Raw genomic sequence first — 25,784 nt, forward strand, 5'->3', positions numbered from 1 at the left:
GGGAGCTTTCACCCCAAAGTTTAATTATATCGATCGTTCCATTCACACCGAACGTAAACACCCGCCGTATTCGGCTTTTTTAAATCTATTTATGTTAATAACAGTATCGACAGGCGCTCGTCCCCGATACTTGATATTGATATGCGTTATCGCAAAGTGCAGTACACATGAAGAATGTTTATGAACGTTAATCAGTCGTTCACAGTCATTGTCGCGTGCTCGTCGCTTCGCTCAAATCGACGTGTGATATTACAGTAGTTACGCACTTGTGACGTATGAATGGATTGCGATCTGATCGTGCATTAAGTGCCAAATGATTTAGTGAATCGAAGATGACGAGGTCGAGTTACCGTCCGCTGGTTCCGAGGTCTTCAATCAACTCGCTGGACACGCGCGAGACCGGGTGAGTGTCGCTTAGATGAAACAAAAGAACATAGAATCCTTGCTGACTTATAAATTCGCGCTTTGTCTCCGATGTTGTACAATGTTCGTTATCTTTATTGTCTCTCGTAAAACGTGTTTTTATGCTTTTCATTTAAGTATATGAGTTTCATTCCGCTCTGCACAGCTGGAATAATTGATAATTATACTGATTTTTTTACTAATTTTTAACACGATCAAAACAACGGAAAATCAAGAAAATTACACAAAATTTACCAATAATTTTTACGTATGCTAACATTGTACGTGGATATTAATATCATAGAATCATTGTTTCCACAACCGGGAACTTCTCCGAGGAATTGTTGATGATGATCCTATGTCATGTCCGTTTTTCCACCGCGCCACCCGCGGTGAAGCAGAATTAAGCCGCTGCGTTCAGCTCTCGAAGGCTTTCAGAGAACATTTTATCACATATTTGCTGTATGATTAAAGGGCTCTGCGCCTTTTCTGTGTTTTCTTCGAGCAGGGTTTCATTAGCCACTCGTTCAACACCGACAGACAACAAACATTCTTCAAACATAAATAGTATCGAAACACAAAAATGTTAACCAATTTCAAATAAAAAAAAAGAAGCGGTTTCTGAATTCGAAACATCAGTTTTCTCCGTTAGCGATTTCTACCAGAGCGGTTGTTATATTTTAAACCATTGTTCGGGCACGCATTTAACTATGAGTACAATGTTTGTAAAACATATTGGAATAGAATCCCCGTAAACTCATGATGTCGCTGGTCAAAATAATAGCACAAAACGATAACACATAAGTCTCATACCTGATCCTGTAGAGCGAATGGTAAACAGTCGACGTCGCCCTAAACACGTCATTAGGTACGTATTCCCCGATCCATTAACGGGGCTTTTAGGTACCATAAGCACCGGTCACCGTCCTCGTCGAACCCGTCGCTTGCCACGAAGAGTTCGACGAGTGAATTAGCCCATAGACACAGCCTACTGAGTTTCTCGCCGGATCTTCTCAGTGGGTCGCGTTTCCGATCCGGTGGTAGATTCTGCGAAGCACTGCTCTTGCTAGGGCCAATGTTAGCAACACTCCCGATTTGAGCCCTGTGAGCTCACCTACACGTCAAGGAGAAGCTGATATAGCTGATGATATAGAAGATTAGTATAAGTATAGGCAAAAAAAAACATAAGTCTTCTGTTTTATTGTACAAATTCAGTGACATATGCTTTGTTATGTTTGTAGAAAGTTTGTTTGTATTAAAATGCTTTGGTCTTTTATCCTATGATAATATTAATTGTACCATTTATTCAATAGAACATTAAAGCTGTGTGTCTATTGTATGCCCTTTTTTACGTAATAAAAAAGCCCGAACCAAATTACTCGTAATCTGTCACATATTATTCCCATTTATTTATTATGTTCACTTTGTGTATCGAATACAATTTTAACAGAATTATTTCTGCTTCATTGTTACGATTCTACTAAATGCTTTTCAAGGAATTGTTACGTGAGCTATATGTTTGTCACTTTGAATGCGCCCTCGAGTTCTCCTTACGTAAATGATTATAATCATAGAGAACAATGAACGGAAAAGATTCAATTTACTCAAATAAAGGATTATACTGTATAATGTAATCACCAGAAATACACATCGGACACAATAATAAGTAATTTCAAATATCCTTGGCAACGTTGCTGGCTCCGATCGGATATTGAAACTACCTCAATAAGACTATGAAGCATAAAGACTATGCTACAAGAGATTTTCTAGATTAAGTTGAAATTTATCTATCTGTCAACGAATTGCACTGTAGTAAAATTAAATTATATAATTATATATAAATAGCGGTAGGCAGCGGCTTGGCTCTGCCCCTGGCATTGCTGAAGTCCATGGGCGACGGTAACCACTCACCATCAGGTGGGCCGTATGCTCGTCTGCCTACAAGGGCAATAAAAAAATAAAAAAATAATGATAATTAAAAAACACTTATTCTCAAGTATTCGTTTGCGTTAGGCTGGGTTCAGACGGCATTTTCTTGTACGTTTATTTGCAGTATACGTCTTAACCAATGAATAGTGGCACATAATAATATATACATTGTACATAGAAAATTAGAGAACCATTCACATGTGTTTTGTACTGCAAAAAATTGTACATCGCTTATGCGTTTAAACGAATACTCAACGGACTTGTCAAGCAAATCGAATGAACTTTAAAGCATTCGTCAAACAGAACGCGTAATTAGCGCGCCTCAGAGCGCTAAGCTGACGCCGCGCTATGACGCCGAAGATGTGTTGTACTACTATGGTAACATCCCGTCAAACAGAGCCCCAGCGCTATAAGTACGCAGCGCTCTGGCGCGGCGTCAGGACGCTTTGACGTCAGGCGTTGTAATTTTTTACAATTTTATTTTAGCGTCCGAGTGAATGTGTATTAAAATACTAGATAATGCCCGAAAAAATGATATTAATAGTTAGAAAATACCCATGCTTATACAATGCCACATCTGAATCACTCGATTTCTTAATACTTTTAAATTTTCACACTACTATCGAAAGGCACTATGATTTGGCGAATGCGTTGCGTCAAGGAGCGTTAGACTCATCTAGTCAATTTGAAGAGCGCAACGTTAAGTACGCGGCGCTAAGTACGCGCTCTGTTTGACGAAGGCTTAACGTTACATTGACGCATAGTATAGCTATGTCTCGTTCACACGTTCGTTTTTACACGAAAGAAAATCTACCGTATAAACCACCCGGCTGATTGTGCGTTAAATTAACGAATAAAAAGAAAACGTGCAGGACAATGCCGTGTGAGCGCAGCCTTATGTTTTACAATTATCTGCGTTTCGAATACTTTGTAATAGTACCTAGTTCTTATTACGTGTGACTAATTAACACAAAGGTCTTAACGTGCGGCTTGATGTAATTAACTGTCAGGATGTGCAATAAACCATTTTTCTTATTGTTTTTTTTTTCAAAGCTGATGGGCTAACGAAACTCACGCACAAGATCCAATGGGCACTTTAGGGTGCCTGTATACGTATACGTCTAAAAAGGCGTACTAAAAAAATAAGCACCGTGTTTCTACATACTGCATATTTATGCTGTGTAATGTAATTATGAGAGTAGGAAGACGCAGCATGGGTAGGTAGATCTATTCATGTGTTCTGTCTCATGCGAGGTTCGGATGTGGGTTGTTGAGCAATAGGAAGTTTTAGTCGGTTCGACTCCGACACACCTCGCCCACCATCCCTAGTGGAGGGCGGAAGACCGGCGATTTCATCCTGACCAAAAAAAAGGTGGACTACCGACGACCTATTAAGGTTAGCGCAAAGGCAGGCAACGCATGACCAGTCTTGTGGTGAGACTTGACGGAAGCCTATATCCAGCAGTGAACATCTGTAGATTGAATGATAATGATAGAATACAGATAATTATAAACTTTTTTCCTACCTTTTCTAGTAGCCTCGTAGTTTTCCCGTGAGATTTAAAACCGTGTTCCTTAAGCACTGCGTCCTTCAAATTTTAATGAGCTTTAAAAGGAGTCATCAGCGGTAGGCATTGTTTATGTACATACCTACGTACGCAAAACTGACCGCGGATCATCAGAAGGTACATGTACCTGCCTTGTAAGGCAATGATAATGTAATTGGTGCCATGTGCTTTAAAAGTATATCGGAGAAGCCATAATTATTAACACCATCGCTAGACATCGTAGGGGCGAATAGGCTGATCGAGCTAGGAGAAACGTTGAGTACACTAATCACGTTTGTTGTCTTAGAACAATTTAGAAATCTTCTCTTGACGTTAGCAAACGAAAACGAATGACAGTTCTTAGGACGAAGGCACCGCTCTTCACAGTGCCCTGAAACTACGATACTTTAAAGCAAAGATTTTCATGCATTACAAAAGATTGCATGCAAGCTTTTCTGTATGGAAACTAGCGACGTCTTGTGGCGAGTGCCCCTAAACTTATTGTGCCCCTAAACTTATATGTTGTTAAAGTTAAGGCATTTAATTATCCTATAACTAAACACAGAAAAAAATATTATAAATCATATAAGTATTTATGTGTTATAGACAAATTGATTAAATTTTATCAGTTTGTGGTTTCTGAAAATTTACAAAATCCGTCATTAAAAGTAAAATATAGGATAAGTAATATGTTACTGCCACCTACAGGAGCAATGAGAAACTAATCGAAACAAAGCCATCTAGTGACCGACACCCGTAAACACTTTTGTTAAGTGCTTGAATGGCTTATACCTACAACTAATTTATGTGTATTATTTATGGCTCTTCAAGAAGGCTGGTTGGTAAGTGTGATGGCGTCTACGCGCCTCCATCGGCGAGGCTCTGTCGTAGCACGAAGTTAGCCGAGTTCTGATACTGCAATCGTGCTGCTATCTCTCGGGAATCGAGCTGCGTTTCATTTAGCTACCAAACTAATGACCGTCTCCGACAAGTAAATTGCACCGTATTTTTAATAGTAATGCAAAATGAATTAGTTTTAAAACTTAGTCGTCCACTGATAGTGCATCATTTGTTTTTATAAAATCTATAGCATAATATAAAAAAATACGAATAGATTAAAACACATATTCCCATGTGGGTGTAATCGCTTGATAACGTTATTGTTATCTTTGTGTAAATAGACAGTTGAAACAGTTAAGTGCGAATTTCCAGGATCGTAAAATACTAATTAAAATTATCTTGTTTTTTTTTGTTTATGTGTCCCCAATATACATATATTTAAAAAAGTCTAAACGACAAAACAGAACCGTATACTCGTAATACGAGATTCAAGATAACATGAATCATCCGGTCACCGTCCTCGTCGAACCCGTCGCTTGCGACGAAGGGCTCGTCAAGCGAATTAACCCACAGACTCGGCCCACTGAGTTTCTCGGCGGATCTTCTCAGTGGGTCGCGTTTCCGATCCAGTGGTAGATTCTGCGAAGCACTGCTCTTTCTAGGGCCAGTGTTAGCATCGCTCCGGTTTGAGCCCCGTGAGCTCACCTACTAGTTAAGGTTACGCTGAAATAGCCTCTCAAGGCATCAGCCTAGGTAGGAAAAAACTAAAAAAAATTAATCATAATATTTAGGTGTCAGTGTTTATAATCGTATTTCGATAATTAGGCCAATAGCAGTATTTATTATTAAAAATATAACAGAACAAATTTTTAAACAAAATGTTTTTGGATACTTCGAACTTGACTTGATCATAAATTCAGTCACCTGTTTCTTAGATTCCCATTTCAATATTTATTTTCTGGCCTTTAACAATATAACTAGTCAGGTCATAAGTATTGTCACACAGTAAAAACTTTTCTTTTAGAATGCTGGCCACAAAAAAGTTTATTGAATTCGAATTTCGAATTTTTCATGAAAATATAAATGTATACTTTTAGAATTTTTACCGTAGAAGAGAGCTACAACAAACAAAATGACAAGGTGTACGCACACAGTAGTGAAGAAGCGAGCAACCGTATTCCGCGTATCCAACGAGGTCATTTTCCATCCTCGCTCATGGTATGGTTGGGAGTTTCTTAGTGGGGCTTAACAGAGGTACATTTTTGTGCGAAAGGTTTAAAAACGAATGCAGTTGTATATCAAAAGACAGTCCTGACGAACCTTGTGGAACCTGTTTCTCATACCATGTTCAATAACAGGCACTGGGTATTCCAACAAGATTCGGCGCCAGCTCATAGAGCGAAGAGCACACAAGACTGGCTGGCGGCGCGTGAAATCGACTTCATCCGGCACGAAGACTGGCCCTCCTCCAGTCCAGATTTGAATTCGTTAGATTACAAGATATGGCAACACTTGGAGGAAAAGGCGTGCTCAAAGCCTCATCCCAATTTGGAGTCACTCAAGACATCCTTGATTAAGGCAGCCGCCGATATTGACATGGACCTCGTTCGTGCTGCGATAGACGACTGGCCGCGCAGATTGAAGGCCTGTATTCAAAATCACGGAGGTCATTTTGAATAAACTTTAGTGTCATAAGAATCTATGTTTTGTTAAGTTCATTTTGGTATATGAATGGTTTACATAATGAATAAACTTGTTTCAATTATTTTACATTAAACATGTGACAGAATTTATGACCTGACTAGGTATATATGTGTGTGTGTGTGTGTGTGTGTGTGTGTATTTGTATATATATATATATTGTTTTGTATCTTGTAATATGTATATATTATTTTATGTAATGTTTACTGTATGCACTAGGTTTGTGTTCCTAATTTTTTTTTCCTTTTGCGGGCCTACTGGAAGGGATTTCAGCATGAAATAAGTAGGGCCCTTGTACTCTGTATCCTTATTGACGTGTCTTTTCTAACAGCTGTGTGTACAAAATATATTAAAATAAAATAAAAGTAATCTTAAGTAAGTTGGATAACGGATAAACAAACATCTTACGTTTCCGCTTCAACAAGGAGATTGTGTTACAATCTAATTATGGAGTTCCTTCTTGCAGCCTTTGCATGTAGTGACGTCATCAGCATATTTCATACAAAATAAATGACAAACAGCTAAATAATGACAATATGAGGTAAAATTGAAAAAAAATTAGGTCAGTCGATGTCATTATTACATGATGTAATAAACGTTATAATAACATGAAACCATAATATAAAGTTAGATCTTTTTTTTTCGGACAGGTAGCCGTACCTTATGCATAAGGTTTCCACGCCTAGGGGACACGCGGTGTATGTGAATCTTGACGGTCCACAGATGTTGAGAGCTGACCGCGGGCTCAAGGATGTTTTAGAATCCTATCCACCAAACAACTCCCCTCGTCGGATCTCCACCTAGGGCCAACACCTTGCAAAAGTAGGAGGTTTTTCGTATTCAATACTACAACCAGACTCTTGCCACCCAGAAAACGCCCGACGGACGGGTCGTCGATCTTCTTATCATCTAAAGGTTACTAAAGTGGTTCCAGCGGCCGTCGGTATCAGAGATGCCCTAAAACCTCGCCTATAATTCCGCTGCTATCGAGTTCGTAGCCACAAAACTGGAACAATAACACAAATTGAAATACAGAAAACAAAGAAAAATAAGTTTGCTCAAACGACTCCTAGATAATTTTCTCTTATAAATTACAATGGAGTATTCTCTTCGGATTTCGATTATACAAAAACACAACAGCAAAGACAAGAAGATACCTAAATGCATTTTGGCGAGAGTATTTAACGGTAGGCAGCTTGGCTCTGTCCCTGGCATTGCTGACGTCCATGGGCGACGGCAACCACTCACCATCAGGTGGGCCGTATGCTGGTATGAGTAAAAGGCCAATAAAAAAAATGTTATAGACTAAAACACCTTCATCTAAACGCAACACTGAAGGAATCGAAAGAATCTGCGTCTGTATACATAATCGAATGTCTAAATTTAATAGCTGCCCTGTTATTGCTGTAATAATTACTTGAACTCAATAACGGCCGTCTGGTGTAGTGGTAAGTGACATGTACACTACACAAGGGGGTCGCGGGTTCGAATCCCGCCAAGGGAAGATATTTGTATGATAAATATAAAGTCTTTTCCAGGGTTATGGATGTATATTAAATATGTATAATAAAAATCTTACATTTATTTCCGTTATCTGGCACCTGTAACACAAGTCCTTTATGAACTTAGCCCGGGCCCAGTTAATGTGGCGTGATTCTTAGTAAATATTAATTTATTATTATTAATTTTATTTTTTTAATGTTACCTAATCTTTAAAATAATTTCCATAATATAATAATATCATGTACTATTTCATCGTAGCATTAATAAAAGCCCGCACGTGTCTGTTATCATCTGTACATACACGTGACCATTAATCAACATTCACTTCGCGACAAATCAATTTGCAAATGCAATGCGACACGTAGATAATATTTTACGACTTTCTCGTTAATTAAAAACGGACATTAACACAATTTATAATATTTTACGCAAATCTATAGTATTTTTGTCTTTTCTAATATTGTGTTGTTCAAAATATATTATGTAAATATTTAAAATGCACTCACAATTTACAGATAATTTAACACGCTCAATAGCCTGGAATGTATGTGGATGTAATTGAATATTTAAACATCATTATCACAGACCTCAAGATGTCCGATTAAGTTAGAAATTTGCAAACGCTTCAAGGACCGATAACGATTACAATAAAATAATTTTATAGATTAGCCCTAATATCCTGACCAGTGTCAACATATGGTACAACATATAATAGGTGATTGCTGGATTCCTGAGATGAGATCAATATTTCAATTTCATTAGAACAACAAGCTGCCTACTATATTGGCACGGAGGACGTATTACGGGAAGTTACTTTTTTGTTTTTTTTATTGCATAGATGGATGGACGAGCTCACGGCCCACCTGATGTTAAGTAGTTACCGGAGACCATAGACATAAATGCCACCAACCACATTGAGACATGAGTTGCAAGATCTCACTTTTAACAGTACAACGGCTGCCCCGCCTTTCAAACCGAAAGGTACTACTGCTTCACGGCAGAAATAGACAATACTAAGGGAAATAATCGGAATAATTTGTTGAACATATTGATCGAATACAGAAAATGAATAACTCCTTCTTTGTCCAGTCTCTAATTCATTGCAACAAGTGTATAATCTATGATTGCAACAAGATCGCCATATTGAATTGAGACTTTTTGGCGAGAACGCAAGGAGTGAAGTTGTGTGATTTGTTTTATTTTGTCTATTTAGTGTTTCTTCAGGTTTAAATGTGTAATAACGGTGGTTTATTAACTGTTTAATATCAGTGAAAGTGCACAAATGTGGGAAAATGAAACAAAGCCGCTAGACGCAACTTCTCGGGATCCTCCAAAAAGTCCACTGAAAAAATCTTAGTAAATAACCACCATTTTACTAAGATTATATTTCATTCCATATCATTTCATTTCATTTAATTTCATCCCAGTTAATTAACGTCTCAAATTAATCATTTTCATTTCATTTTACTCCATATTATAATTTTTCATAAAAATAAGAATATAAAATTATAATAAGACATGACTTAAAGGTCTTAGTTACCAGGTCATAAAATCACTTAAAAAAAAGCCATATTGAATTTTGATTATGACAGTTTTCTTTTTTTTTTAAGTACTTTTAACAAAGGATGTTGTCACAGTCAGTTTCAATGTGAACAACAAAACCGCGTAGGTTTGAAATTTGTGCTTCACATAGCAACAGTACTGAAATGATCTTTAGTCACACTGCTTAGTAATACAGAGATGTTTATTGTAACCATAATAACATTATTGTTTGCTTTGAAACGAACAATTATTTTCAAAAGACCCACTTAATTTCATAACAATTCTTCTTCTCAATGCTAAAAACGCATTTTGAATGTGTTTTATTTCGACTGTTTGAAAACGTTGAATAAAAAAAACATTTTTTGACTAACAGTTTTTTTTGTTTATGTCGTCCTTGACGAATAAAGGGAATGTAATTAGTAGTTGGTTTTCGTTCATTTATCTAGAACGTTTGAAAATTCTTGTGTACGTTCTTCTAAAGACAGCTTTGTGCTGGTCGAATGACCCGCAGTCGAGGTATACATTCCAAAAATAATCTCTCGAACAGTCCTTAGCTGTTTGTCTCCCGGTTTCGAGAATTCGTGATACGTGAGTTATTGATATTTCCTGTATGAAAATAGATTAATAAATGATTGTCCCAGAAATGTTGTCCCATAAAAATAAAAGAATGCTCTAATAAAGTCCGTATTCTACATTCTTTATCGCAAACACGAATCTCGACTGAAAAACATCGAAGTGTCAATGACCATTTAATGAACTAATTACAGTAAGAGGGTCAAACAACGAAAGGTCATTAAGGTTGAAACACATTAATTTCGTGTTTCCTTCGGTTTTCGCGTTTCGTGCGCATATCTCGAAATACTTTTAATTGCGACACTCGTCTGTGATCAGAAAAACTGTAAAGTAATCAAAATGTCGAAAATAACATAATGACAATTAAAAACGCGAGAGTATATCATAAAAGTTTTTATTACACGATTTTTTTTCCATCACTTTTGGGTAGACGTATTGAGGACTTTCGGAACCTGTAGATATCTTAATGTTAATGCTGATATCCACTTAGGACTGAGAGCGTCACGGGAAAATGATGATGGTGAATTTCATGTTTATGGTATGTGTGTAGGCTAAGAGCTTGGTTACAGTTCTGAGTTGTCAATGATAGTTAAGCAATGCACGATATGTTCGCAAAAATTTTCACAATCAATCCGACCATAAATGAACATGCAATTTCGAAAAGGGCACATGTCGCATATTTTGTCAAATACGTTTCTTCATATACATATATGTAGTTTTGAGGCTTACCTACACCCACTTTATAATAATTCCAGTAATTGTGAATTGCTAATTAACACTAAAATATATCTCAAAAGTTAATATTTTTTTTTTTTTTTTTTTTTATTGCCTTTGTAGGCAGACGAGCGTACGGCCCACCTGATGGTAAGTGGTTACCGTCGCCCATGGACTTCAGCAATGCCAGGAGCAGAGCCAAGCCGCTGCCTACTGCTACCTAATTTTACACTGCTTTAGAAAATAATCAGTTTTTTTCATTTCTTGAACATTTTACATTATCAGAGATATGCCCTTTTCGAAATTGCATATTCAAATGTAGATTACATATTTTGTTATCTGCAAAACGTATTCGCAACAGCATCTCCAGCTACAAGTAAATATAAATATATTCTTATCAAATATCTAAGTACCGCTATTTATCGGATGCTTTGTTATTTGTATACTAATAAAACTGATAAACTATTTCAACGTCGATTTCTAGAACGTTCCTTCGAGAATCAAATAAAATATTCGTTTACTACGTAGGACTTTCTAATTTTACCAGTACGGGATACTTCGATCTCTCTTCATTTGTTTATTCCTTTTCTCGGTTTATTTGCATTCACTTTACCAAATTCTTCTGATAATATGTGGATTACTATTTTAATGATGCCTTCTTTTTTACATTTCACGACCAAAACAATTAAAATCTGCTTCTCCTTCCTATATTTAATGTAATTCTTGCTGTGCTTGTCCACTACCACTGAACATTAACTTATTTCTAGTAAAAAACAGGCTTCAATAATGCATAGCTGTGTATATTTGTCGCCAAGCGAAACAAATGCTCTGCTCTGATGGGTACCTACCAATCCATGTTCATCCTGGTTTACGAATTTTTGCATGTGTCGAATCTGTTCAACTAAACACATTTCATTCAGTCGATTTAAATAAACAGGTTTTATTTTTTTCAATAGATTTACGGACATAAAATTAAACAAAAATATTTTTTCATACTCATCCAATTGACTGTTCGCAAAATAAATAAAGATATGTAAAAGCGGAACAGAATTCAATTTCAATTTAATACAGTCTTTATAATTGTAAATTAATTCATAGACAAAGAAAATGTTTCACGTGCATCACCAATTATATACGTAGTACATAAACGCATAGATAAATAGATTATATTTACTGTTACAAATATTGTAATCGCCTATGACTATATTTTAATACACTTAATAACGACAATTAACTGCATATCTAAAATTGCCTATACAGGATAATCGAAGTCATTATCATTTGCCTATATTAGGACAATCTATTTCAGTCATTAGTTTAACTAGTGATTAATAACTCATACACTATACCGAGCTCCATATACGTGTTAAAAAAGGAATGGTGATTTTGGGGTGTAATTAAATAGCACTAAATTGTAAAACAATAAATATCTTTTATTAATGTAAATAATAAATAATGAACTACGACTTCACCTATTACATAATAATATCCGAACAAAAACAGTTTCACTGTAAAAAATTGCGCCAAGTCCACGTTTATAAAACTCATCTCAATAACATTTGCACTTTACAAAAAAAAGTAGACTTCAATAGCTTTCATTCTCTACAAAAATATGTGAAATACAAAAAAATACCAAGAAACCGTCATAAAGATGAAAAAATTTAAAAAAAATTGTTGAAAATTTAAAAATAAAAAAATAAAAATTTTATCGTACTTGGCGCGCGTCATTGAGTACCCCAAAATTTTCAGGATAAATGAACATCCTTTCAATGTTTAAAAATTTATAAGTAGGTCAACCTATGAAATGCATAAATGTAATTAATGAATTATTATTTCATAATAAGTTTTACAAAAGTTAAGTAAAATCGACATCTCATACGTATGTTATTTGAATTTTTTTCATTTCCCACTCATCTTTTATGATTTGAACTAAACACCCTCTCGTGTTCGCTTATACAAATACAAGCTACTTACGAGTCGATACGTATGTATACGTTGGCTTCAAAACATTTGAAAAAATTCTCAAAGATGTTTTTCAAAGGGTAGAAAAGAATAATAAAGTTTCAGCTGAATCTAAAGGGGTCGAACGCAAAAGTGGTCGATTTGGCATATAATAGCCCATAGGTATATAGTGAGAGCTGTTGAAAATTACCGTAGCTCTGTCTCAATTTCTCATAAAACGCTAACAAGAGCGAAAAAGACAACCTGGGTAACTTTTTCAGCTTTCACTGTATATTAAAGCAAAATGGTTTTTTTCTCGGGTTGAAATTCTTCCGAAAATTTTTGGGGTACTCAATGACGCGCGCCAAGTACGATAAAAATTTAATTTTTTTATTTTTAAATTTTCAACAATTTTTTTTAAATTTTTTCATCTTTATGACGGTTTCTTGGTATTTTTTTGTATTTCACATATTTTTGTAGAGAATGAAAGCTATTGAAGTCTACTTTTTTTTGTAAAGTGCAAATGTTATTGAGATGAGTTTTATAAACGTGGACTTGGCGCAATTTTTTACAGTGAAACTGTTTTTGTTCGGATTTCATATCTTTTTGTTAAGTATTATTTTTTGCTCATTTATTACTTAATAAAAATAAATTATAAATAGTCACTCAGCTTAAAAGCTAATGAAACGCTCAATTAATTAGTGTTTTAATGTTAGGTGCCCGACTGGCATGAGACTCTCGGGTTGTCAGTTCCGGTATCGACAGGGGACGCGTGTATTCCGCTTCAAAGTCTGGCGCGCACTAATTGGGGGTGCGAATGATGCAACAGATGCGCGGGCGCGGGTAGCGCGGGGTGGGTCGTCGCGGCACGGACCTGAGTCACATTCTCTTTGGCTGCTGTTGCCCCGCGAAACGGAACGTTGCGTTACATACTCCCCCTCCAAGTTGGGAACGCGTCCCGAGTCCAACTTGGGACTGTTAGTCTGAAGACGCGGCCTTCCTCTCTGCCTCTTTGGCATAATTGGATCCGTACTTGAATTTGACGGAGAGTGGGTTAAATCCGCGGTGTGATACTTGCCGATGACATTGTTTGACAAGTCTGCTATGAAGTACGTTGTAGGACTAACTATTTTTACTACGCGATACGGGCCATCCCGTCGTGGCATGAACTTACGTGTTACACCCCTAGACGCATAAGCAAGCCATAACGAAGGAAATACTCTTCCAGTAGGACTCGGGAGCAAGCCACGGCGGTGGCATCAACAAGTGCGTAGAGTTCTACCCATCTTGTAGCTACATCCTCTACCAGGAGTACCCATCACTCCCCCTGCTCTCCTTCTGGCAGTGGCCCGAACAAATCGATTGCGAGAACCTCTCCTCGCTGTTGAAGCACAGGAGTGAGCCTATACGGCGGTACCGATATAGGCGGATGATCACCGGTATCAATATGGTGCTCGGCGTAAAGGGTTGGGGCTCCCCCCACCCTAAAGATGTCTCCATTCTGCTGCAATAAATGTGATAGCTGCTGCCGTTCATCGGAGCCAAGCATAGAACCCTTATCATCACGCAGGAAGTCAGCAGTAGAAGCAAACATGCATGGCTTAGGGCACTCATATTCAATTGGATAGGTAACCCGTTTTCCCGAAAAATGCCAAGTGGATGAAGCAAAGTCAAGCACAATACCTGCCGCCACCAAAAAATCCATGCCAAGCAAAGTTTCATTATTTTGAGCATCTGGAAAAACAGTAAATTCAAGGGTTACTGACCTTTCGGGACTTATCCTTACTTCTAGAGTAGTGAGCAAAACTCGGCGGGTGCGCGCGGAACCGTCTGCAATCCTCACCCGACGCCTGGTTTCCTCACACGGATGGTTATGCTTTAACAGCAATTCATAAAGCAACGCACCGGCAACGCTACTCTTAGCTCCCGTATCCAACAAAGCATTACCTCGTATACCTAAAATTTGAACACTTAAAATTGGTCTTAACCTAACCTGGTGCTCAGTAGAGTTACTCTGGGCAACACTTTTCACATTAGAATTAATCGTCGAAAAATGTCCGACGTTTTCCATGGTCACCCTATTTTCGTTCATCATGGTCACCCTATCGCGGCCACTTGGTACCTCGGAATAACTATGTTTTGGTTCGGTACCACTCGAATAACGCATCAGGGGCCTATTCCTAGAACTAATATTATTGTTTATATTATGATTAAGTCTAGAATAATTTTGAAGACCTTGTTATCAGTACCGAAAAAGCGCGGAGGAAGAATCGCCTTAAAATCGGTAGGATAATAATTATTTTCATTATCAACAAAACATTGTTTACGATTATTAATATAAATGGACGACTTTACGGTGTTTGAAGTGCAAGCTGTATGCAACGAGCTGTCGCGATGAATAGAGTTCACTGAACTTGACAGCTGTGTATTTACTTTACCAATAGGTAAATCGGATGTGACTGATCGGGTCCGTGCAGCGTCGACGGCGTAATAACTTGCGTTACACTTTGTACACTGAGACCGAGTAACACCTTTGGTACCACACCCGTAACACGAGGATACAGCTTGCGTATTTTCGTTGTCGAATTTCGTTTTTGACGCTAATTTTAAACACTCATCACGAATATGTCCGTACTTTTTGCAATAAACACAGAACAGTCTTTTAACAATCGACGTAGATGATACATTATCAGTGTTCGTGTAGCGAGGCGCGGGGACTCGAACGGTGCTCGGCGCAGCGCTGTCGTCGCGTGGCGGGCCGCCAGCGGCGCCCGAGTTGAATATTTTCCGCGGCGTCATCCGCGCGTATGTATGCTGCGAAGTCGAAGCACCGGCGGGAACTTCGCCTACGGTACTACCCGATGAACGTGGCGTCGCTCGCTGAGGATGAATAAATTCAGGCGGACTGGTCTCGTAGATGGAGTCCTCGATATGGCGCGTTTTCTTTAATAACGTGTCGTATGAAGTTATTTCGTCTCTTCTTAATCTTTTACGAACACGACGGTGTAGAAGGCCGTAAAGCATATCAATTTTAACTTTCTCACTAAGGTCACCAGGTGGGAGTCGAGCTAGTAGGGCTCGTGCTCTGGCAACGAAGATCTCCGTCTTCTCTCTTTGTCCTTGCGACATTTTGAAGAGCTCTAAGTAGACTCGATGGGGCGGTCTGCAATCACCGAAAGCGCTTCGTAACGATGATAAAGCGTCGTCCCAGGAAGTGAAGCTAGCTTTAACGCCTTGCCACCACACGGCTGCATTTCCGGTTAGTAACATCGAGAGTCCTCGTAACGCGATGAGGTGTCCTACGTCAGCACAATCTTTGTATGATTCGACCGCGTCAAGGAAACCGTCGAGTGAGTCGCCGGGCGCTCCGCTGAACCGCGCCGTGCATGACGCGAAGTTCCCAGAATGGTGAGCGGGCGTCGAGGAAGGCGGCGATGTCGGCTCCGACGTCGGTGTTGCTGATGATTCGAGTTGAGTTTTATGCTCAAAAACTCGGTCGAGTAGGCGTTCGAATGCTGCCATTTGACTTTCTTGTAATGACGCCATGTTGTTTGCGGTAAATGTTGGCGTCGGTCCCGCGGTTGAACCAATTTCTTCTTCAACGTCTTGAAAATCGGATTGACGCCGTGACTGACGACGAGTACGTGTCGTAATTACGTAGATTCACTCCGAAATACTAGTTAAAGGGCCCGCGCTTGGGCTGCCAATTTAATGTTAGGTGCCCGACTGGCATGAGACTCTCGGGTTGTCAGTTCCGGTATCGACCGGGGACGTGTGTATTCCGCTTCAAAGTCTGGCGCGCACTAATTGGGGGTGCGAATGATGCAACAGATGCGCGGGCGCGGGTAGCGCGGGGTGGGTCGTTGCGGCACGGACCTGAGTCACATTCCCTTTGGCTGCTGTTGCCCCGCGAAACGGAACGCTGCGTTACAGTGTAATAATAATCAACATCAACTTTTACAAATTTAAACCGAATTAAATTTTGTTTCAAATGTGAAGGGTAGATGACGCTGTTCTTAATTATTTCAGAATTTAAAATTAAAATCTGAAAGCCTTGAAACATCAATCCGCATAAATGTAATTTAAAAACTACAGTAAGAGGCTTAAATAAAAAGCTGAACTTAACTCAGCCTTAATTAGAATTTTCTTCGGAATTCAATAGTAAAGTTCAAGTTATTTTGATGAAATCAAAACCGAAATATTCATAGCATCTTAAACAATCACCTACGAATAAATATTAGTTATTATATTATTTATTATTCGTAGACAATCACAACGGTTTTATAGTTTTGGGAAGGGATTTTTTGTAACGCCATCTCGTAAAGTATTTCGGTATTACATTACAAAACAAAATTGTTTCTCCAACAGTAACAACAGTACTTGCTTCGGCAGTACTTAAACTAAAATACTAATAGTAACAACATGAACGTTATTTAATGTATAAACCGTTCAATAAGAACTGCAAACTATCCCCTTGAAGCTACAGTTTATGTAGGAATAATGACTTTTTGGCGGGAACGCGAGGTGTGAAGTTGTGTGATTTGTTTTAATTTGTCTATTTAGTGTTTCTTCGGGTTTAAATGTGTAATAATAGTGGTTTATTAACTGTTTAATATCTGTGAAAGTGCACAAATGTGGGAAAATTAAACAAAGCCGCTGTACGTAACTTCTCGGTTTCCTCCAAAAAGTCCACTGAGATCTTAGTAAATGACCACGACCATTTTACTGAGATTATATTTCATTCCATATCATCTCATCTCATTTCATTTCATCCCATTTGATTAATGTCTCAAATTAATCATCTTCATTTCATTTCACTCCATAATATCACATTTCATTTCACTGCATAATATCATTTTTCATAAAAATATGAATATAAATTAAAATAAGACATGACTTAAAGGTCTCAGTTACCAGGTCATAAAATCCATTACAAATAGGAATAATTCCAGCGCACCCTGGCGGCCGTAGATTACCATTCTCGAATATTTATAGTCTGTGGCATGTCACTTTTTACATCGAAAAAAGTCAGGATCGAAATTTTTGAGCGAGCCATAGTTTGTGGTGATAAAATTAATAATTTCAAGTAGATTAATTGTTGTAATTGATATAACTAGTTAATATCAGTAAAATAAAGTTGTGAGTGATTGATATAATATACAATTTAGGAACCAGAAGTACCGTAGAATTAAATAAAATTTCGCAACCTCAAAAAACTGTTCTGCTCACAGTAAACACAGTCGGTAGTCTGGCGCTCCGTTTACAACGGGATTTTTGAACGGAACTTGGCGCCAGATTCTACCGAATCTGTGGATGTTTTTTTAAATAAAAAATATTGAAACAACAATTCGTTGCGATATAACATTTGTATCGCATTAAGAATAAAGAACAATAGCAAACTGAATTATCAATTGATCCCATATTTTTTTAACCATTAACCTTTTGACAAGATATTAGAGCGAAGTAACAATAGTTGCTTGTGTAATTTTCAAACTAATTGAAGTCTTGAAGTCAATGAAAATAACGTTTAAATATGCCATTACACAGATACATACATATGTACATATTATATTATTGTTACGCCGGTGAGAGTAACGCCATCTATCGCCGAATAGCCGAACGAACGTCGAAGGGTCTAGTAACATCTAGAATGCTCGGGAAGTACAACGCCATCTACTGTCAGATAGCGGAAACACACATCGAAAATACTCGACTTGTGAGGAATGCTATCGACAATTCTAGGGAAGTGGTATCGACTATAAATGTTGCGTTGCGGAGATGGCACGAGCCAGTTAGTAATCCGAACTACTCGAAGCAAAACAGCGAACCGATCACCTGAAGCGAAGCGGAAGAAGTGAATTAAGAATTTTGAAGTGTTCTGTGAGTGTTCTAAGTAATAAATACAATGTTAACTTGTACTTCGGTATATTTTTTATTTATCCCGAACCCTAGCGCGTAACATTATTATTATATACCATTATCAAACCTAACCATAGTCCAGTTAGTATATAATGCAGATCTAATAATCTTCTGTGGCTTTTTAAATTATGAGGATTCGGCATTCGGATATCCTTCTCTCACTAATATGTCCCTGGCAATACCACTGAGTAAATCTTAATTTGGGGCCGTTTCAAGTATTTCTTAGTGGTTGCGTTGAAGAAGACTTTATGAAATTATAAATTAATTTTGATTCAACATTGAGCTGACTTTTTCGCGAGACCTTTTAAAATATAGTTCTTTGAATTGAAAAGCTTAGAGACTGCAAGGTCGAGATGTAATTCACTGGGTACGAAATGAAGTAGGTTGAGTACACACGGTCAAACATAAAGAAATGGGTCGCACACACCCTCTGTGATGAATAGTCAACGCTTGGGAAAACTACACGACTTTATTTTGGGGCATCAAGAAATTGTGAAGTTTGAAAAATTCTCGTTGAGATAAAATTTCATGACGTATCTTTTAAATTTTTGCGTTATTGAGACTTTTGAGACAATATTTCAAAGTGAGTGACGACATTGTCGATAACTATGGGCTAATACCGGATGAGCCGTCAGCTTTTCTTCAATATAACCAAGGAATACAAAATTTCCAAACCCGTAGGCCAGATTTTGTGCATTAACTTCTCTTTTTTGTAGATAAAAACTAACTACTGCCATTTCTTATACTAATAACGATAGCGCCTTCAATGGGTATTAATAAAAAAAATAATTCTTTACACATTTTTATAACACATTTTTTATAACGATAAAGTTTGTCAGCACTAAACCACTAAACAAAAAAAAGGAAAAGAAATTCAGTTGACAAACAGGTAAGAATATAATGATTAACAGTTTTATACATATCTATTGTTAGATTTACGATCGACTAAAAGTAACTAATTATGATCTAGTAGGTACCTATACTGTACGCCTGTCTGTAGGAATATAGCGTCTTAAAAACAACCACTATAATGGCAAATGTTAACCAATGATCAAAGTCTATAATTACCACTTTTTCCCCTACCTATTTGCTGGTAGCCTAGGGGGCCTATTCTAGCTACGCCCGGACGGGTAAGTAAGCTCACGGGGTCAACCTGTGTGCTTAGTGCGAGTTTTTTAACGTTCTCGTTAGCGTAAAAGTTAGCTCATATTTGTATGGAATGGGATCGTTTGCCTACGTTTGCCGCTAGGGGCGCTGTTCCAAACTGCATACAAAATTGGGTTCACTTTTACGCTATCGAGAAAGTTAAGAAACTCGCACTGAGCACTCTGAAAGAATTTGCCAACATTAGCCCTAGCAAGAGCAAAACAAGAGACTAATGTTCGCTGTATGATCGAAATTGGACCATAATCTCAAGATTCCGATCCTCTTTAGTTTTCTTTTGACGTATGTAGGTATAAAAAAACAGGTTATTTCCATTGGTGACAGTAGGCGAAACGGCTTCACTTTGTTTTGTTTTTAAAACAATCTTACTCTTGAGGAAAACAGATAATGTACCTAATCTTATGTTTCGTTTGATAGCGGGCAGATATCAAACATGATGTAGATACTCTATCTGGTTATATTTTTGTTTTTTAAATTTATTATGTACTAGCGACCCGTCCTCGCTTCGATGATAGCTGGGTCCCGCGAAGCTACCCGCGGTTATTATCGTACCATGGGTGACGCCGCGGGGCGAACCTACTCTAAAAAAACTAGCCTAAGTTCCTCCTTATATCATCAGCTACCTATCAGTGAAAATCTTGTCCAAATCGGTCCAGCTTTTCTAGAGATTAGCAGGAACAAACAGACAGGCAGACAAAAATCGTAAAAAATGTTATTTTGGTGAATGTGCCATATATATATTCCTATGCATGTAGTAAAAAGCGGTTATTTCAATATTACAAACATACCCTCCAATTTTATTTATATGTGATGATATACGATTAGAGACTAAAATAGGCTGTTAATTATGATGATGAGACATCGGTTGTGTGATAATTAATATTGTATAAACGAAATAAAATGGAATGCCTGACTTGAGTGACCATCTGCGCGCATTGAGGCTGTGCTTCTTCCACCTGGGTAGATAGGAAACCTAATCAGACAACTTCAATTAAGTCAGTATGGTGTTCAAACATCACCGATGACCGACTAGGAGTTTTGGGTTGAGTCGAGGACTATCTAGTTCCAAAGTGAAAGTTAGCTACGATGACCACTTGGCCATAGACTCTATTCATCTACAACCATATGAACGTATCCGATAGTCGTAGGATAAGATGCGTGTATATCGCTAGCTTTATTCACCTCGAAATCTAATGTACTTTGTTACTAAGTTCGTATGCGTGCGGTCCCTGTACCACTGCAACACCACGCAGAGGCTTAATATATCTTAATGTACAAGTGGAACAAAGATAAAATTTCTGTTTTGTTATCAATCATCAAAGAATTTTGAACTTTAACAAAATAATGTTTGGGACGTTATCCGAAAGCATGAGAATATTTTAGAAGCCGCATCGATTCATCTTCATTTTTAACACTGAAATGCTATTAGTAGCAAATTGACTGACAAACTGCTGCTGCGAAAGGGCAACGTCCTTAGTTAAATGGACCTTAGTTAAATAAACTAAGGACGTTGCCCTTTAGAACGGATTCTTTTTAACTTGACTAAAATCGGTGTTTTTTTTCTCAAACGCCGCGCACTTTTGACCTTTCGCAGAATTAACTGAAGTGAGATTTCTTTTGGCTGAAATTGTGTTACTAGTGGCAATCCTAGACATAAACATAATTCACTGCGTCGTGATTCCGATCCAGTTGTAGATTTAACGAAGGACTGCTCTTAATGCTTTTTAGCAAATTTCTTGTTACTAAATCTCTCAATTGAGCCCTTGAGCTCGCCTACCGGTCCGTGAGTTTTTGGAAGAGCCCATTCGGCTGCCAACCATTAGATAGAAAAAAAAATTGGCAACTATAGACTTTGATCAATGGTTAACATTTATCATTACGGTGATTGTTTTTTAAGACGATTTTCTATGTTCCTATCATAGACAGCATACCTGATGGTGATTAGCTAATTTTAGTCGATCGTAAATACTAACAATGTCAGAGACGCAACCAGCCTGATGCTTGGGAAACTAGCTGCGGCTAAACATTGGGTTTAATCATTTAAACATTTTTATACATACATCAACATAATTCGAAGTATTCGTAATTGGGCTTTCATTTGAAAAATTTGTTCTTGATGACTCACAGAAATGTCTTTGCGCTAGGGATTGTCAGTCTAATATAAGGTTGCGGGAAAAGTTTCTTCGCATTTTTTAAGAAAATTCACATTATTTTTTAATATAGTTTTATTTACATTTAACTAAAGTATGTAGGTACCATTTTCTTCGATAGCCTTTTGCCATCTTGTAGGTAGAGACATGATCCCATTGCAATAGAAATTTTGGGGCTTCTGATCAGGATTGTTTGCTTGGTCCACTTTTCAGTGGTTATAACCACATAACACAAGATGGCCCCATTCCCGCTCACGAATAGAACAATAAAAAAGCCATTCCGCTTCTATCTTTTTTCAGTTAACTATTGGTTGGCTAAAACAAAGGTCTTTGAGCGACGATATCGTCCATTATCGATTAATCTAAGTTAATACAGTAAAAGCTCTTTATTATTATTACTATTATATTTTTTATTGCTTAGATGGGTGGGCAAGTTCACGGCCCACCTGATGTTAAGTGGTTACCGGAGCCCATAGACATCTGCAATATAAATGTCGCCACCCACCTTGAGACAGGAGTTGAAAGGTCTCACTTTTATCAGTACAACGGCTGCCCCGCCCTTGGAACTGAAACGCTTTACTGCTTCACGGCAGAAATAGACAGGGTGGTGGTACCTGCCCGTGCGGACTCACAAAACTTCCTACCACCAGTAATTACCTAAATTATAAACTTTGCGGGTTTGATTTTTATTACACGATTTTATTTCTTCACCGTGAAAGTCAATCGTGTTAAGTACGTATGTCATTAGAAAAATTGGTACCTGCCGGCGGGATTCGAACACCGATGCATAGCTATATACGAATGCACCGGACGTCTTATCCTTTAGGCCACGACGACTTCAAAAGCGATTCCTTCATTCGCGTTTTCACTGTTCGCGAATTACAACATGCGACTCAATTCCTATATTCGCGGCTAAAGATTTATTTATTCGCATACATACATATTGATAAAAATTATTACACATATTATTATTGTATGTTTAATTACAAGATTCTTTAAGCCATTGCCTGAAGATAATAAATAATTAACGAAAATGGTCAAAAAATTCAATTAAATTCATTTTTTTTATATTCTTGTTTTGTCACTTCAGAACGTAACATAGTCTATAATCCCATATATGTAAATTACCATTCCATATTTCTGTCTTCGCAGCATATTTACGGAACATATACTCCGCGTATAGAGCAAGAGCTTTTACTGTATTCATATAAATAAATAAATAAAATATATTTAAATGTCAATTTGACTCAAAAAACCAGCGAACTATGACTATTTAAGTCGAAATACGTAATATGAGTGCACGTGCCACATGCCGCCTCTGAAAACGTAAATATTAACATTTTCGGGCTTAATTTTATTACCCGACGTGAATTCCTCGTTAAAACATTTCTGAACACGTGAACATTACCGTCCACGTGGGTTCGTATTAAATACTTATACATTATTATTACGAAAAATGTTTCCCAACTAAGATCAATCTTAAAATACTGAAGTTTTAGGGTTGGCGCAGTCGAAAGAAAGATATTCCAGTATTTATGATTCGATGACACGATCTTTTTACTACATAACAAAGTTTACGACTTCGCTCTTGGGCCTCCGTTTGTTTCCCTGTAAACAAAAACATAATTTTTTCCTATACTTCATTAAGAATCGCTTGAATAAACAGCTCGAAATTATTTGTTGCTTGTCTACTGTTTATTTGGCGAGTGATAAAGTAGATAAGTATTATTATTAAAGTATTATTATTAAATACTTGTTTAATTTATTCTTGAGCTTGGAAGTTTGATGTTTTTTTGCGAGTTGTACAAATAATTATAATTAAGTTAATTAATTTTAGTTTCGTTCCGACGTATTTGACTTAACTAATTACGTAGTATTTTTTATATATTAAACAGACAGATTTAATAACGGTACACCTTGAGACATGGGATAGAATTATCTACATATATAAAAATGAAATGCTGTTCGTTAGTCTCGCTAAAACTCGGTAACGGCTGGACCGATTTGGCTAAATTTGTTCTTGAATTATTTCTGGAAGTCCAGTGAAGGTTTAAAAGGTAGATAAATATGAAAATGCTCGGAATTAAATAAAAATAACAATTTTGTTTTTCCTTTGATGTGTCCCTCGTCGGACGGATTCCTTTTGTTTGTTTTAAGTTCATTTTATACAAAAGTTTAGGTATTTTATTTATCGATTGAGGCACTACGAGGTCTGCCGGATCAGCTAGTATTGAATATAAATAAGGCACGACAATACAGTTTAGTAACATATTCCCTTTTTTTGTTAAGTAGTTGAAGACAACATTAAAATTTGCATCTATTTTTGTCTTCAAATTGTCAATGATAGACAAAAATAGGACACGAGTTTTTACTTACTTACTTACACGAGTTAGTTTTTACTGGTGGTAGGATCTCTTGTGAGTCGGCACGGGTAGGTACCACTACCCTGCCTATTTCTGCCGTGAAGCAGTAATGCATTAGATTTGAAGGATGGGGCAGCCGTGGTACTGTAAAACTGTCTCATAGTGGGCGGCGATATTTGCGTTGTAAATTCTATGGGCTCCGGTAATTTACGCCTTATAATAGAAACAGTAGTACTGTATTCAGAATTTCAGAGAGGTCATTTGATAGATCATTATATTTAGTAGCAGCATACCTTCTTTTTTTTAAATTGCTTAGATGGGTGGACGAGCTCACAGCCCATCTGGTGTTAAGTGGTTACTGGAACCCATAGACATCTACGACGTAAATCCGCCACCCACCTTGAGATATAAGTTCTAAGGTCTCAATATAGTTACAACGGCTGCCCCGCCCTTCAAATCGAAACGCATTACTGCTTCGCTGCAGAAATAGGCAGGGTGGTACCTACCGTGCGGACTCACAAGAGGTCCAGTTCACAGTTCACAAGAGGTCCTACCACCAAAAAATCCATATAACACAATAATAGTAGTACCTTAGTAGTTGTACCTTATATCTCCGACGAAGATTGTATTTAAGTTCCACTGCGATGTCGAATGATGGGTCACCATTATTAGTCATAATAATTCTCGTTGAAGCAAAATTCAAAGGAAACGTAACACGTATAACAACGATTGAACTTAATTCAATTCTTACAACGCAACCTTCTTCATATTTCTGTTGTTTATCATTCCAGAAAACAATAATTTTTCCGAAAGTTGCGAACGTAAATATTTTCCGAGAAAGTGACACGTTATCTGCGGGGTGGTTTGGCTCGTTACCAAGTTTCAGATTCATTTCACAATCAATTTTAACGTTCAGTGAATCATTGATCCGGTAGTTTTTAGTCGACGACCGAATTTCGAGTCTCTTAATCATAGCTTTGGTAATTCTGGGATACTGTGATCGAAAAAATCTAATAATAAAAAAAAAATAAAAAAAAAAAGGCAATATGCCCGCCGAGTTTCTTGACAGTTCTTCTCAGGACGGAGGCTAGTTGTTGTGAATTGGCGGTAGTTCTTTTTGATTTGATTTGACTAATTTCAGGGCGATTCTGCGTTCGACTTAACGTACTCAAATAAAATTTTCCAGAAGTTTCAAGAAGAACTGTGTCTTTTGCTAACAGCTGCAGCAGCTCTTAAATTAGCTTTCGTTAGAGGCTGATGATTAAGAAATGCATTACACGTATGTACCACCACCCTGCCTTTTTCTGCCGTGAAGCAGTAAAGCATTTCGGTTTGAAGGGTGGGGCAGCCGTTGTAACTATAGTAAGACCTTAGAACTCATATCTCAAGGTGGGTGGCGGAATTTACGTTGTAGATGTCTATCGGCTCCAGTAACCGCTTAACACCAGGTAGGCTGTGAGCTCGTCCACCCGTCCACGAAATAAAAAAAAAAAAAA

General features: G+C 37.5%; 1 protein-coding gene across 1 annotated transcript in view; it reads left to right on the forward strand.

The window, feature by feature from the left end:
* Positions 1 to 196: 196 nt before the first annotated feature.
* LOC114242160 (uncharacterized) overlaps positions 197 to 25,784 on the forward strand; it is a 111,592-nt gene continuing 86,004 nt past the window's right edge. Inside the window, exon 1 of the mRNA XM_028173216.2 lies at positions 197 to 403. Coding sequence (XP_028029017.2) covers positions 333 to 403 — 71 coding nt within the window. The 5' untranslated portion in view covers positions 197 to 332. The remainder of the gene's footprint in view (positions 404 to 25,784) is intronic.

This window comes from Bombyx mandarina, chromosome 09, assembly GCF_030267445.1.
Source record: "Bombyx mandarina strain Sakado chromosome 09, ASM3026744v2".
Lineage (NCBI taxonomy): Eukaryota > Metazoa > Arthropoda > Insecta > Lepidoptera > Bombycidae > Bombyx > Bombyx mandarina.